The following is a 15,382-nucleotide window of genomic DNA, read 5'->3' on the forward strand; positions in this document are numbered from 1 at the left end:
AGTGTATCATGCTCTAAGACTAAGAGATTGCGCAGAAATATAGGACGGGAGTGAGATTTTTGCAATTAGTGCAGCCAAAAATGGGGGAATGCTTGAGGACCCAGATTTTCAGACAAGTAGTAGTTATGAGGATAATGTCTGTGGATACGTGGTGACGTCAGAAACGTTTGGGACTAAGGTTCCAGGACAAGTCATGTAGTAGTCATACATGTGCATTTATCTTTACCAACCTTTTGGTAAAATTGTTTAAATTTGTTATAGCTGAACTGTTTGACTTTTGATTTTGAAGAGACAAATGTTCCTTAAGTATCTTTGATATTGTTATTGTTGACGAGGACGTCAACTCTTGTTAAAGGAGGGGGTAATATGGTGATATGGCATTTTGGCCAATGTATTATTGCGTATATAATATACAGCATTCTCTGTAAATAACTTTCGTTGTTTGCTTCATTTGACTCGCGATTTCCGGCATGACAGCTATTGGCATTGCTTACCATATTCTAATTTGGCTTCGCCATCTTTTTCATTGTCAGTGTGCATCGGTTTCACCGCATGTTATCGCGTGTTTACTTCATATTCCCTTCTTGAAGCGCTCGTGATAAAGTCTTGTTGACATGGCACGGAAAGTCAGCCATTATCACGTGATCGTATTGTGTCCCATTTACGCGGTTGCTAAGAATATCCATGCGCGTTGACCTAGATCGTCAATTTATAATAATTCAGTTAATAACCGTAGTTGTGTGTTTAACCACGATTGCAGTCACTTTTATTTATTCCGTGTGACTGATATTTAATCTGGTTTCCATGCAATAAGTTGTCCTTATTAGTTTTTGGGACCTCGTAAGCCTGTTCGTCTGCAACCGTAGTTGCTAGGGGGCGTTTCTTCTTTGTTGAGCAATGGATTTTGTGGGCTTGCCAAATTTCGACCCTGGATTAAGTTTGGCGTAGGGATATCTTGTTTGGCGCGAAATATAAAACCTGAAACACACAACGCTTCGGGGCGACTCTCAAGAATAATCCGAAGCAACAACATCGGCCGAATTCTATTTCTTTCATTTATCTAAGCCATTTTAATCCAAAAACGTAAGTAAAGGTAACTCCATCGAGCGGCAAGGTAAGCCGGAATTGTAGGATATTAGAAATTACCAGTTTTACCTTTAATGCATGTTTAAACGTACTTTGTAAATATATTACCCGGATCCAATGCACCGGTCCCAGACCATAGCTGGGATTCAACGCTGTATTGCATGAACATATTTAATATAGACGGCTGGTATACATAAACTGATATCCAAACAATATGCCTTATTTCTCTCTTGTTTCTCTTAAGTCGGCCCCGTCGCAACGGTAATAGTGCAACAATATCATTGTCATTTTGACAAGAACCATGAGAAAACGTCAACTTCTTGTGAAGCGGTCCGCCATATTTGTTCATCTAGCATTCGGGTTTGTTTTGATAACGTCGATGATGTTTATAAATACAAAGAGGTTATTCTTATAACAAAATTTTGGATGGATTTAAAGTCATTCTCCTGAAGTGGTTATATTAATGTGTAATAGATAATTGTGAAGTATTACGATTATTTCATTCTGATGATTGGGAAGAATTTTTTGCAACACCGTTTTGTGTATAAAATGTACTATGGCGTTCATGTCCATTTGGATCTTCAACTTCGACTCAACGACTGAACAAACTTAACGAGCAGAAAGCCAAAAAACGGTAACACTTCCTGTGTAAACAAGCTACGGGAGTCATTCTGTACTATGACTTTTCATGTGACAGTTGTCTTGGCCAATTTTACCTAGCTAATCAAGAGAACATTAAGAGAAAATTCACCCTGGTTTTCTGTCAAAACGTCTACCGTACGTAGATGAACTGAGCACATGAATCTGGGTTTCTCTACGTGTCTTTTATAGGCAATATTAATAAGAATTAGACAAAATATCCCAACAAAACGACATGCTCACACTGAGAACCAAAATATAGGGAAATACCACTTTCTAACTGCTCGTTACGAAAAATTTTGATTGGAACTATGTTTTGAAATGAACATACACACTCTATATACATTTGCAAAATGGCCATCACATTATCAGCCTCGGCTGCAGTGGCTTAGGGCATAGCCTTATGTGTAGCCTGTTCAGTACATTACAGAGACAGGTAGGATCGAGGCCGTTTTGCGAGTTTTGACCAGACGACAATTTCCAGCTTAAAATCTGCCAATTACTGCCAATTATGGGTAGTTTAGTATTTCTGCTGTGAATAGCTATAATCCTATCGAAACAAGAGTTCAAAATATTGGTATCCTGGCACATTTCCTGGCCCAGCTACAGCAAATTCAGATGAAAATGCCAATATTTTGCTGAAACTACCTTCGGCCAGCTCCAGTACAAACCATAAGCTACGCTGACTTTGCACAAAATGGGGCGCACTCAACATGTTCATTCTATTTTTTCTAAGAAAACTTTTGCATTTACAGATTTGAATAGTCGAAACAAGCTGGATGTATTTTTTGAGTAAGACCGAGAAGTGAAACAGACTTTTGAATTTTTCCCATTCAAATAAAACGTAATAAGTGCCAGCTTCTTTCAAAAAAAACCGTTTATTTTATCAATAGATAACAAAATACAATATTTTAAAATAAAATCTGACACTTTTAAGTGTGTTTGCAGGTGATTTTATGGAAAACTATAAACTATAAATCAAACATTTCTTTCCTTTCCACATACGTGGTACTCCTTTTCAAGATAGTGGCAACTAACTAGTACCAGAGGCGTTGTAAGGAACGAAATCGCCGCCTCATGTGTCAAGATTGGTCTACATGCAGCTTTAGGTCCAATCAGGAGAGCAGATTATGACTATGCAACAATGACGTCAAAGTGCGGGTTTTTTAAAGAATTAATAATTTTCTAGGGCCAATAACACCTCCTGGCGGAAAATATTTACCCAATGCATGTTTTTCCCTGAAATTTTATAATTAGGCTAATTTTTAGACCCAAATTTAACATTATTCTCACTCCAGTAAGCGAGATAGCCTTTTTAAACAAAGCTGTCTAGCAAACTGAATGTAGGTCAAATCGCACTGATTTTTGGTTTCTGATCAGAGAAAAATATTCCCCAAGATTAGACATTACCATGAAATATCTAGGTCTTATGGTTACAAAACTTGCGCACCATGTTGTCGGATGGATGGACAGACAGACTTTGAACAGTTATTCTGCCAGCTCCGCTGATTACGTCAGTTTACGACACTGTGTAAACCAAATTTTTAGGCAATTCTGACATAACATGGTGTGTATCCACTACCATGGCTGAAAAACCTATGTAAGAGTCCAACCCACCCACCTATCAGCCTATCACCCTAACAAAAGACAATCTACACTGGAAATATATTATTTTGAGATCTTACCAATGAGAATAATGAGCAGGTTCAAGAATTCTTCAGCCAAGATGATAGTCTGCCGAACGGGGTCTTCAGGAGATGAGCCACCAGGATTGTCATATTCTTCCCTGGAATCATATTAGGAAGAAAACTGCAATTAATATCTAAGAACAGAAGAAACAAGGGGCCTTAGGGCCTGATGCCCTTGCACCCACCCTAAACAAGCATAATACGTAATTAATCAATTCCTGGAGAAGATAACCAGCTTGTAGAGTCTGTGGTCATGGACTCTGATTCTGGTAATTAATTGACAATCCTCCAGCTGGAGTATGGCGTCACAGAGAAAAATATTGCTTCCCGGCTTCTCTCCTGTGCAAGTTGTCTTCTGTGCATGTCAAATACAGGAACATTTGGTGGTCAATGACCAAGGAAAGCATCTCCAGTATGAGGCACTTGACGGGGAAAGACTATCCTGAAGCTGTCTTCACCAACATGGCGAAAGGTGCCATGAGAAGCCCCTAGAGGATGTTCAAGGAAGTTACAATAATAAGGTGGTGTTAATTAGCTACCAGTTCCCCATACTAGACTAGTACTGCAAACTGCAAAATGTTTGCGCTGTTGTATTTTTGCAATTTGCAATTTTTTAGATGTGATTTGGGAATGATGGACAAGGTTATGATATTTTGGGATGGTTCCTTGGACTGTCACAACCCAGTAGACAACCAGTAACTGCAGTCTGGACCTCTTTATCAAATCCTTTGAACTTCAGCATGAGACAAACCAGTCCATTAGATGCATGGTCACAATCTGGGACAACTAGTTAATGCAGTCTGAACCTTTGTATCGATTCCTTTGAAGTGCAGATGGAAACAAACCAGCCCAGTAGAAATATGGCACAACCTTGGGACAACCAGTTACAGTCTGGACCTTTACACCCATTCCTTTGAGGTGTAGGTTGTGACAAACTAGTCCAGTGAACATGGTATGCCTTGGGTCAGCGGCTTAATTTGAAGAGTGGAGTTAGAGGGGAAGCATGCGCTGGTTAGGATAGCCGCAGAATTAGGCCTACAACATGTGAAGAGAAAATATCAGAAGAGAACCAAGTTCGGAGTAACCGTATAGGCCCTAATTAGTCATGATGACCCCAAAGACTACCAGTGGTCAGAAATCACCACTAAAATTTCGCACATCTTACTCACTACATATCATACCTCGACCTTGACTCACAGTAACATGGCATCAGCTCTGCCGACTGTTAAGAGTGCCCTAAATTAATGATCAGCTCCACTTGGGGGTAGTATACATGTACGTAGGACTATGAGTCTGTGAAAGCTCAACATAGCTCAGGCTATGTCCAGCAGCCTACCAACTTATTACTGATATTTACATAGCAATATTGGCAGGGATTTCGGAACATTTGTGTGACGAGCTACATCGACGAACGTCCTGGATCATCGTGAAGCGGATTCAAAGTTGATACTGATGTTTACGAAAAGCGGTACCGCTCACTTACCATTGGGGCGCGCATAGACGTCTATCATGGTTTATTCATGTTGTGACGGTCTTCAACATTTTCACAAATTTTGTTTTTGTAAATAATTAATGTAGAAACGTTTTGTCTGTTTAAAATTTGAGTTGATTCAGTCCCTTCAGTTCGGGAAAATTTACATGGTCTCTCCATACCAGATTTTATAGCATTTTGATGTCATTGTGTTCTAAATTGTGTTCATACTTTGTGTGTGTGTCTGTACAGTACAGTACATACAGGTATAGTTTTTTCACTGCATGGTTCCATAGAGCAATTGAGAAATCGAGCAAACCATCCAGCCATCGCGGGACACAGTGGTACATCATCCAACAGTCTACTAGTGAGGAAAGTGGCCCGAGTGCTGGCAGAAGTAAGGCATACCCCGTCAGTAATAGTAGGCTTAATAGTATTTTGACTTTCATTATTGCAGTGTTTACGCAAGAGTGTGCCAAAATTGCTGTTGGTAAACTTATGAGTACTTCCATAAGTTCGGACCAACTGAAAACCATTCTTTTAAAACTGGGTTTACCTGGTAGCTGTATTTGGTTATCCTACATTTTAGTATCTACACAGTTGTGGATCAAAATTGTAGTAACTTGTTGCAGTTTGGTATGCTTTGGAAAGTCCTAGCAAATGGGTTTCATTGTGAATTTTGAGTGGATTGGAATTGAGATATAACCAGCCATTGGCATTTACAGTCATAGAAATTCAGCGAACCTGCCAGATTGACGACATCATTTTGATGTGTCAAATTAGTGACATTACATCCAGCATCAAATATTTCGCGTGGCCATTTGCGCCAAACCTCACGTATTTTGAGTGGCAGTCACGTCGAACATAGTTTCTAGAGTGACATTTGCGTTCAACAGATTTTTTAGAGTGACATTTGCATTCAGCATAAAGTATCTAGATTGATATTTGCATTCAACACAGAGTTTCTAGAGTGACTTTTGTGTTCATCATAGAGTTTCTAGAGTGACATTTATGTCGAATGTCGAGTAGCGTGAGTGACATTTACGTCCAAATAGAGTATCTTGAGAGACATTCGAGTCAGATATTTAGTATCGTGAGTGACATTTGTGTTCAGTGTTCGTATCGAGTACAGTATATACGTCAAAGTCGTTCAGATTAACGTCAAAAAGTGACATTAGTGTCAAGCGCCAAATTAGTGACTCTGCGCCTAGTTTGCCATCATCTAGTATCAAACTCACATAGTTAAAATTCCTCGCAGTTATCACTACTAGTGATCAGATTAGTTTGTAACTTCAAGTTGATTTATTTGAGTCTAGTGTTAGTGTCATAGCTACATCATGGGTCGAGGGCGTTGCTATCAAGAAGGAGGTTCACCCTCACCGTTCAAGTTGCCGACTGTACGTGAAGTGATCGACTTGGAGCTGAAACAGAGGCGAGGACAATGCGTGTAACCCATTGGGAAGAGATCAAAGATGACATTTTAACACTTATATCAGAGCCAGGAAACTCAAGGAACATCAAAGCTCGGGCAAAGGAGCTTGCTGAGGTGAAAGAGGAACACATGGAATTGCGCAACAAGATTATGGATATGCTCACGGCAGAGAATGTTGTAAGAGAATGGGATGACAGCGGAAGACAGAGGAAAGACCTGCGTCGGATCTTGAACCAAGCAGCTGCATACATCACAGAGAACACTTCAGCCAAGGACGAGTCTTCTGTTGATACTCATAGTGATTCCAGTCATCATGGTCACGGTGATAGGAAGTCCAATGCAACCTGTCTACCAAAGCTGAACCTGCCATCCTTCAGTTGTAACTTGAACGAGTTTACACCGTACTGGGAGCAGTACCAGTGCAGTACATGCCAATGGAGATTTTCGGATCTTCATTTATTTGTCTACTTATTAAGTACTATGAAGGGATTAGCATTCAATTCAATTCAAATAAGACTTATATAGCGCAATTATCCAATAACGTATGATTGCTCGGCTGCGCTTTGAAAACAAAGTCACCATAATCTCGACTTCAGCACCTTTTTGAATGTGCTCACAGTTGGAGCATTTCGCACATTCATGTCTAGTCTGTTCCAGAGTTGTGTAGCATACACCACAAAACTTCTGCCACCATATAATGCCAGGCGGTACCTGGGTATTTGGAGCAAACCTAGGTTCTGGGACCTCAGGGATCGGCTGGGTTCATACAGTGGCACAATATCTAATAGATAGCATGGGGCAAGGTCAGCTTTGCACTTAAACAAAAGGAGTGACACCTTGAAGTCAATTCTTTGAGGAATAGGAAGCCAGTGTAGCCTCCTGAGCACGGGTGTAATGTGCTGGTCACGACGAGTTCGAGTTATTATCCTGGCTGCATGATTTTGTGTAAGTTGGAGTTTGTGCATTAGGTTCTTGGTAATGCCGGCAAGGAGGCTGTTGCAATACTCCAGTCTTGTTAACACAAGGGATTGGATCAGGAGTTTAGCTGCACTTTCGGTAAGACAATTGCGTATCCGGCCAATGTTCCGAAGATGGTACGTTGCAGATTTTACAACACTATTCACTTGATTTTCCATTAACATTGTTTGATCGAAAAGAACTCCCAGGTTTCTCACTGATCCTGTTGTCACTTGGACGTCAATCCCCGCTACTGAGAGGGACTCTATATTGAGACGGTTCAAAGCTTGTTGAGAGCCAAACAACTTGAGTTCAGTTTTCGTTGGGTTCCCCTTGAGCATGTTCTTGGCTAACCAGTCCTGAATCTTGAGCAGGCAGTCCTCTAACTGAACAATTTTCTGCTGTGCTTGCCCTATTGGCAATGCAACATAGACTTGAGTGTCGTCAGGGAAGCAATGACGTGGGGTAGAGAAACTGTCAATCAGGTCGCCAAGTGGTAGGATATAGATAAGGAAAAGAATAGGCCCAAGTACTGAGCCCTGTGGGACACCATAGCGCAGGGTACGAGGAGCAGATCTGCTTCCATTGATCACAATATGTAGCGATCTAAGTGAGAGGTATGACCTGAACCAGTTCAGCGCAGTTCCGTCGATGGCCAGCCTAGTCCTCATCCTCATCAGGAGAATATCGTGGTCGACAGTGTCGAAGGCAGCACTCAAATCAAGGGTATCAGGAACGCTGCACCATGCTTGTCTACCATGAGCCGAATGTCATTTTGGACCTGCAGCAATGCTGTTTCAGTGCATTGCTGTTTCAGTGCATTGAAATGCACAGAGGGATTTGATGTTACTCCTGGGAACTATCAGCCTGCTGTGAACGGGATAGGTTTGGCCGGAAGCGCCCGATTGTCTCGCCACTAGTCAAGACGATCGTTGATTTGGACATCAAGGGAATCATGACTGCTGAAACTCTTAGAGATCTTCACGATATATTGCAGAAATGGATCTGAGCGTTGAGTTGCTGTTCAAGTTTTTGCATCTACGGGTCTTATCCAAAGAGGCTTGAGATAGAAATGGAGACAAGAAAGATCGTGAGAAAGGATCTTCCACTTTCACTGCAAAGAAGAATTTCACTAAGGATATGAGGAAGCAGGACTCAAGGCCAAGCCACTCACAGCGTCAGCCTTGCTGGAAGCAGCTGGAGATAGAAGGAAGAAGTTCTGTGTCATCTGCCAGCAAGATCACGACATCAGCAGCTGTCCAGACATTATGAAGAAAAGTGTGTTAGATGGGAACTGGCAAAAACCAAACGTCTTTGCTTCAACTGTCTGAGACTAACACACCCCAGTCACTCAGTGGGAAGCTGTCAGTCAGCAAGCTGTTCAATGCAGGGCTGCGGAAAGAAGCATAATAACTTGCTACACAACAGTCACAGGATAGAAGAAAAGAAGAAAAAGGTGACCAGATTATTGGTGAAGTTTCGTCCAGCCTAAGCAACACAAGTCTTAGTACTACAGACAGCCGCAGACTACGATGTCGACAGTAGATAGAGGGACAAAGCTTAAATTGCTACTTCTATTGAATCCTGGCAGCCAGAGGTCATACATCCGGAAGCAAATAGCGGATTCCCTTGGATTGAAGGGACATTGAGAGATGTTAAGCATCGCAACCTTAGGAGGGCAAACTACCGAGACCAAGTGCCTGAGAAGAGTTGATGTCAAGATTGAAGCATTTACATGGATTAGCCTTTGCTGAGTCATACCGGTTGGATGGCGACATAGATCTTCTCATTGGAGCTGACTTTTATTATATCTTCATTGAGGGTGAAACCAGAAAGGGAGGTCCTGGTATACCAACAACTGTCACGACAAGTCTAGGATGGATCTCGTGTGGTCCAGTTGGTGGAGGACAAGAGCAAGCTGCTGTCATCGCTTCAAAATTTGTCTTCACTAAAAAAGAAGAGGTTGTGGCCAATCTGCGAGAGTTTTGAGAACTTCAGCCAATAGGCATTTTAGGAGATAAGGTCAAGTCATGCCAGCTGAAGAGAAAGCTGCCCTTGAACAATTCGAGAAAATCATAAAATAATTTGACGGGGAGCGCTACGCTGTAGGATTGCCGTGGAATAATGATCACCCGTCATTAGTTGATAACTACAATCAAGCCGTCAAAAGACAGGTCAGTTGAGAAAAGGATGCAGTAGAATTGGAAAATTAAGCAAGAATATTCAGCAGCTATTGAAGAGTATCATGCCTTGGGATATGAAGACTAGAGGCCTGGCGGCCTGAATAGCTACGCTGGCGGAATCGAACGGCTAGGAATGAATTGAATGGCTAGGAATGAGATGAATGACAAGAAATACCAGAATGTAGGTTTATTGTAGATAGGGAGATGTGGACAGACTAGATGGAATCAAGCTTAGACAAATGGGGCCAAATTCATGAAGGGCGTTCAGCTTAAAACAGTGTTTAACTACTAAATAGAAAGATTCAGGTCCTTCATGTTAATCTTCACAGAATATGAATAGGTCCTATAACTAATCAGGGAGAGGTTGCACACATCTAACCCTTACACGCCCTTTATGAATTTGGCCCCTAGGGTGGATGACAGTTGTGAAGGTTTTATTTGAACTGCAGTGAATGAAGTACAGTAAAATCCCTCTATTGCGGACACCCACGGGACTGGGCCCTGGTGTCCTTAATAGAGAGGTTATGCCAAATTGTCCGATTGGTGGAGATGAAGTTCAAGCCTTGCAGGTCTTGGTTTCTCTGTGTCGACATCTAGAGTAGAAACTTTGAACCTGTTAACTGATCGGTCTTTGCTTGTGATGTTGCGTTGAATGACGTGAGCTACTTTGGAACTCAGAGAGTGAATAATCTCTCTAGTAAAAGGTGCCCCTTTTATTGACATGTTTCCACGACATATCATAATGTGTGAAAAAACACCATCAACTCTGTCCATCGGCCACCTTTGATTAATAATTAATTTTTTCTAATATCTCTACTCACATATATTCGCCGCAACACTGACAAAACCGCGTGGATTTATGAGTGTCCGTTGACACAATAGGCCTATGTGATTAGTTTAAAAGATGAGTAAACTAGAGGCCTGGGGCGGGTTGTTCAAAGCACCGATAACCACTATCGGTGGTTATATCCACCGATAATCCACTGATAACTTTAATTCTCCGATAGGCTGAGTTGTTCAAAGCCCTGTTAGGATTTAGCTGCAGATAAACCACTGATAACTTCAACCCACCCCTAGGGGTACCGATCCAGAATCCAAAATGGCTGCCCATCGGATGCTGCTTTTTCCAAATTAGCACCGAAATCAAAGAACGTACATGCATAAAGAGTCTGATTCAGATGCATTTGATGACATCAGGTTGAGGCAAAGATATAGGTTTTGCAGAGACAATATCATATACATTACCAATCTAATAAGACATGATTCAGAACATCCCACCAAGAGATCACACAGCCTCTCTGCAGAGCAGCAGGTGATGCTGGCCTTGAGGTTCTATGCATCAGGATCATTTCTTCAGATAATGGGCAATTTGCAAGGATTTGATAAAGGGACCGCAAGTCGAATTGTCGTGAAGGTGTCAGATGCCTTGGCTGCCTTGCAGGATACTTTCATTAAATGGCCAACAACTGCTGAAGAGAGGAACCGAATCCACACTGGGTTTTACGAAATGGCAGGATTTCCAAATGTTATTGGCTGCGTTGACAGGACACATGTGAAGATTCAGGGCCCCTCTACCCACAATGGTACAAAGACTTGAATGAGGATGGACAGCAGAGGCCAACATACGAGTCTGCCTTTGTCTGTAGAAAACAGTACCACAGCATCAATACACAGGGCATATGTGACCACCAAGGTTGGCTGAATAAATTCATTGACTGTGTGGATCACTTTATATATATGAACATCCTATATTATACTAGATGAGAAACTACTGTACCAATACTCACTCCTGTTAAAGTTATTTGACATCAATTGGGATATCATGTCACATTTATCATGATTTTCATACATGGCAAAGCAAAAATGTACCCACTGTCAGCCGTGTTAACAATCAGCTGTTGTTGTTTTTTTCATTTGTCATGCTGGCAGTGGACCCTTCCACTTCAACCGTGCACCCAGTCAAATTATAAGGCAAGCCAATCCGACCATAATTTTCAATGATGGGTGTACAGTATGACTCAGAAAAAGATGTATTTGCTTTACTATAAACTATGTGTATAATTGTTTCAGGAAAGCTGATCAATTTAGTTGCATGATGGCCGGGTGCCACACATGACGCGCACATCTTCAAAGAAAGTCAGATCGGGATGTACTTGGCAGAAAATCACCGTGGGATGTTGGAGGGATTTCTTCTTGGGGACTCCGGATATCCATGTAAACCCTTCCTCCTTACACCATATCTGCGTCCAATAACAAGACCAGACACCAGATTCAACAACGCCCACAAGAAAACAAGGAACTCCGTTGAACGTTGCTTTGGTGTTTTGAAACGACGGTTTCACTTTCTCCACAGGGAAATCAGGATGCGCCCAGCACTAGTTTGTAAAATCATTACTGCTTGTGCTGTCCTCCACAATATAGCGCTTGACAGACGAGAGCCCCATTAGGAAGACCAATTCAAGACGCGGGATAGATATATCTACTAAGGAAATGAAGATGGTCGCACAGTGAGGAGAAATGTGACAAACACCTTCTTTAATTAATGTGATGGACTTGCAGAAGTTTCAGATCAATATCTACATCTAATTTACAATATTATGAATTATGAAGAACAGTAAATTAAAGAATGAAGCTTTACATAAAGACTAGCTTGTGTCTTCATTCATATACATATATATAAATAGCTCAAAATATCAGCAATATCTTAATCATATTATAAACCGGTGTAGTGAAATACACAAACAGCAAAACATTATGCAACATGAAACACCACAGGCATCTATGGTCAGCGGCACAGAATTAATGTTGTTCCCTTTCCCTTTCCAATTTCTCCACCTCAAGCCTCATCTTCTTCCCATATATCTCTGCATTTTCCAGTTCCCTCAGAAAGAGTTTATGCTGAAGTGGGCAAATACAGCGAAACGGTAGCTGGGACGGCTGCTTTTCCCCCTTCCTTTCCCTTTCCCCATACTATGGACACACCCCCGTTCACTATCACGTGCCATTTCACGAGTTGAGTCAATTTTATCGTCGTCATCAGATGACCATGGTCATGGAGCACCAGCCTCTTCTGTCAAGCGGTGCAGTTCATCTTCTGGAATGAAATTTATAATAATAATCAGTACTGGTATATAGCTGGTAATACACTGTTGGGCAAAATGGTTGTCACCCCTGCAATGGCAGATATGATTTCATATCCATTTTTAATCTATTTTGATATGGTAAACATTAATGAGTGGAAACTTTGCAGTTGTACACACATGGTATTAGCGTGTGTTTTTGGACCACAAACTTGCACATGTTTGCCATCAATTGCTTATTAATTGACATTTTATCTACGGAGGCTCATCAGGGACCTAAACTATGGAAAACATCTTTGTCATTGTTTCACTCTGTTCTCTCCATCTGATCAGATTTGATTGTCCAAATTGATAGGAATTGCACAGTTGGGTAATTTCTCACTACTTGCATACCTAATATCGCGTATTGCCCCCACGGGCTGCAATGAGCGTTGCAATTCGTCGGGACATGCTTCTAACAACGCTTCGTATCCTTCGTTGGGGATTTCGCCCCAAATACGGACAATTGCATCAGCAAGGTCGGCAAGGTTCTGAGGCTGAGGGTCCAAATTTTCAAGTTCTCTGCCGATATGGTCCCACAGGTGCTCTATGGGGTTCATATCCGGGCTGTAAGGAGGCCAGTCCAGACGGTTGACGTTTTGTTCGTGCAAGAAATTGTTCACTATTGCTGCTCTGTGGGGTCTGGCGTTGTCAATCGCTAGTGTCCAGTTGTTGCCGAACTGGGCCCTTGCTTCTGGCAGCCATGATCTCGGAGAATCTCCGAGTAGAGGAGACCGTTTACATTTTGCTTTAGGACGCTGACTGCAGTTTTTCCATGATAATGAATGGCGCCCCAGATATGGACTGAACCAACTCCAAATGGAACACGCAGGCCTACACAGTCTTCCCGAAGCTGCTCGCCTGGTAATCGACGAACTCTGACCCTGCCATCAACACGGAACAGCAAGAAACAGGACTCGTCACCAAAGACGATGTGGCACCACATTTCGTCCGGCGTGTCAGCATGCGCTCTCGCCCACAGAAGCCGTTTTGCCGCATCTGTCAATTTTGGACAGACTACCTGCCTTCTTGCATGATACCCCGCAGCAATCAGCCTACGGTTTACCGTTGTCCGACTAGCGTCAACATTATCCAGGTTGTACCAGGCATTGCGCAGCTGTGTCGTCGTTTTCTTACAATCTGCACGGCAACGACGCAAGAGAGGACGGTCATTTCTTTCATTGGAGATGCGAGGACGACCAGTAGATCTCCCAACGTTAACATTACCGTCATATCGCCCTGTGACGAAATTAAATTAGGTCACTCATGTCAATTTCAATCTAAGAATGAAAGAAACCTGACCATGATGGTGGAGAAATATGGATATAACCTGAAACGCACAATTTTCTATAGGGGTGACAACCATTTTGCCCAATAGTGTAGTATCACAAATACTTCAGAAGGATATCGAACATAATGTGTCACCTTTTATCAAAGTCTCTACTCTGCCCAAGGACACAAACATTTGCATATTGTTTTCTAAGTTAATTATTTCACAAACAGCATCCGGTACACTGGTACCCTGTATATGGCCTATGGGTTCAGTACATCATGTACATCATGCATTGTGAAAGAAGAAATCATGATGATTGCAATCTCCAGAAAACTGCTTCAGTTCATGAACAGATTCATTGAAACAAGGTGAAAATGCATTTTAACTATAGTTCATTAACTGTAGTATGAGTATGTGGTTTTTAAAAGTACAATTCAGATGTACAATGCTGGTTTTCAAGTGAAAATTGTGTCATGCCTCAGATCACGAAGGTGGCCATTTTGGGGTCGTGGCAGTTTTTTAGCAGACGAATTTTTCAGATCAAAATCAATTTTAGGCCTACAAAAGTGATAATCTAAGAAACCTTCTTGGGTCTTGATAGTTGGGATCAAGAAACAGTTGCTGGTAGTTGCTCTCCCTACATCTCCCAATTCCCAATCAGGCCTACTGATGGGGTTGGACTTGGTGTTTGGAACTGGGATCCGGATGGTGGTGGTGCTGAGCTTTCCAAGCCCCCTGAAATGCCATTCCAGGTTGGGCATTCGCTATAAATGGCTACTATCTTTTCTGTCACTGGATCCAAAGGCGGTGGAGCTGAACCCCCTCCTGTCTTTAAAATCCCTCTCCTTTCTGCTGCAGCCTTTCCTTTGGCATTCTTCTGCAGGGCCTGTCATTTGTCTCTGCATTCTTCTGCAGTTCTCACTGCCACTCCCTGTGCTGTCAGGGCCGTTGCCACCTTCACCCAAACACTTTTCTTCTTCTGATTTGTCACTGTGTCCGTGAATTTAGATGATAGCAAAGTGACATTACGCTCTGTCAGTTCAACAAGAGAAATTTGCCTTTCTTTTCTTTTTTTGGGTGGTTTTGCTAGGAACAGATGAAATTTCTCCTGCTAAATTGGCCATCTTGGATGCTGGAACACTACTGCATTATGGGAAGATCCACTGTTAAATCCACTGATACCTATCCGGTCCTTAAAACTAGTTTTGAACAACTCATTTTTATCGGTGGTTTAACTATCGGGGTTAAGAGATTTTTATCGGCTGATAAGTCTTATCAGTGGATAAATTTAACACTGCATTGAACAACCTGCCCCTGGCGGCCTGAATAGCTACGCTGGCGGAATTTAATAGCAAAGAATGAGATGAATGACAAGAAAATGTAGCAAGTAGTATATGCGAGTACCAGAATGTAGGTTTATGGTAAATAGGGAGATGTGGACAGACTAGATGGAATCAAGCTTAGACAAATGGGGCAAAAATTCATGAAGGGCGTTCAGCTTAAAACAGCGTTTAACTACTGAATAGACAGATTC

The 15,382-nt window shown here is 41.9% G+C and overlaps 1 protein-coding gene and 1 pseudogene across 3 annotated transcripts in view; one reads left to right on the forward strand and one right to left on the reverse strand.

Moving 5' to 3' along the window:
- LOC135485750 (E3 ubiquitin-protein ligase UBR2-like) overlaps positions 1–15,382 on the reverse strand; it is a 650,469-nt gene that overhangs the window by 274,649 nt on the left and 360,438 nt on the right. For all 3 annotated transcript variants that reach the window (XM_064768146.1, XM_064768147.1, XM_064768145.1), the window contains one exon: positions 3,411–3,511. In XM_064768146.1, coding sequence (XP_064624216.1) covers positions 3,411–3,511 — 101 coding nt within the window. The remainder of the gene's footprint in view (positions 1–3,410; positions 3,512–15,382) is intronic.
- On the forward strand, positions 10,772–11,903 carry LOC135484297 (putative nuclease HARBI1; annotated as a pseudogene).

The sequence above is a fragment of the Lineus longissimus genome, chromosome 3, assembly GCF_910592395.1.
Source record: "Lineus longissimus chromosome 3, tnLinLong1.2, whole genome shotgun sequence".
In the NCBI taxonomy this organism is placed as follows: domain Eukaryota; kingdom Metazoa; phylum Nemertea; class Pilidiophora; order Heteronemertea; family Lineidae; genus Lineus; species Lineus longissimus.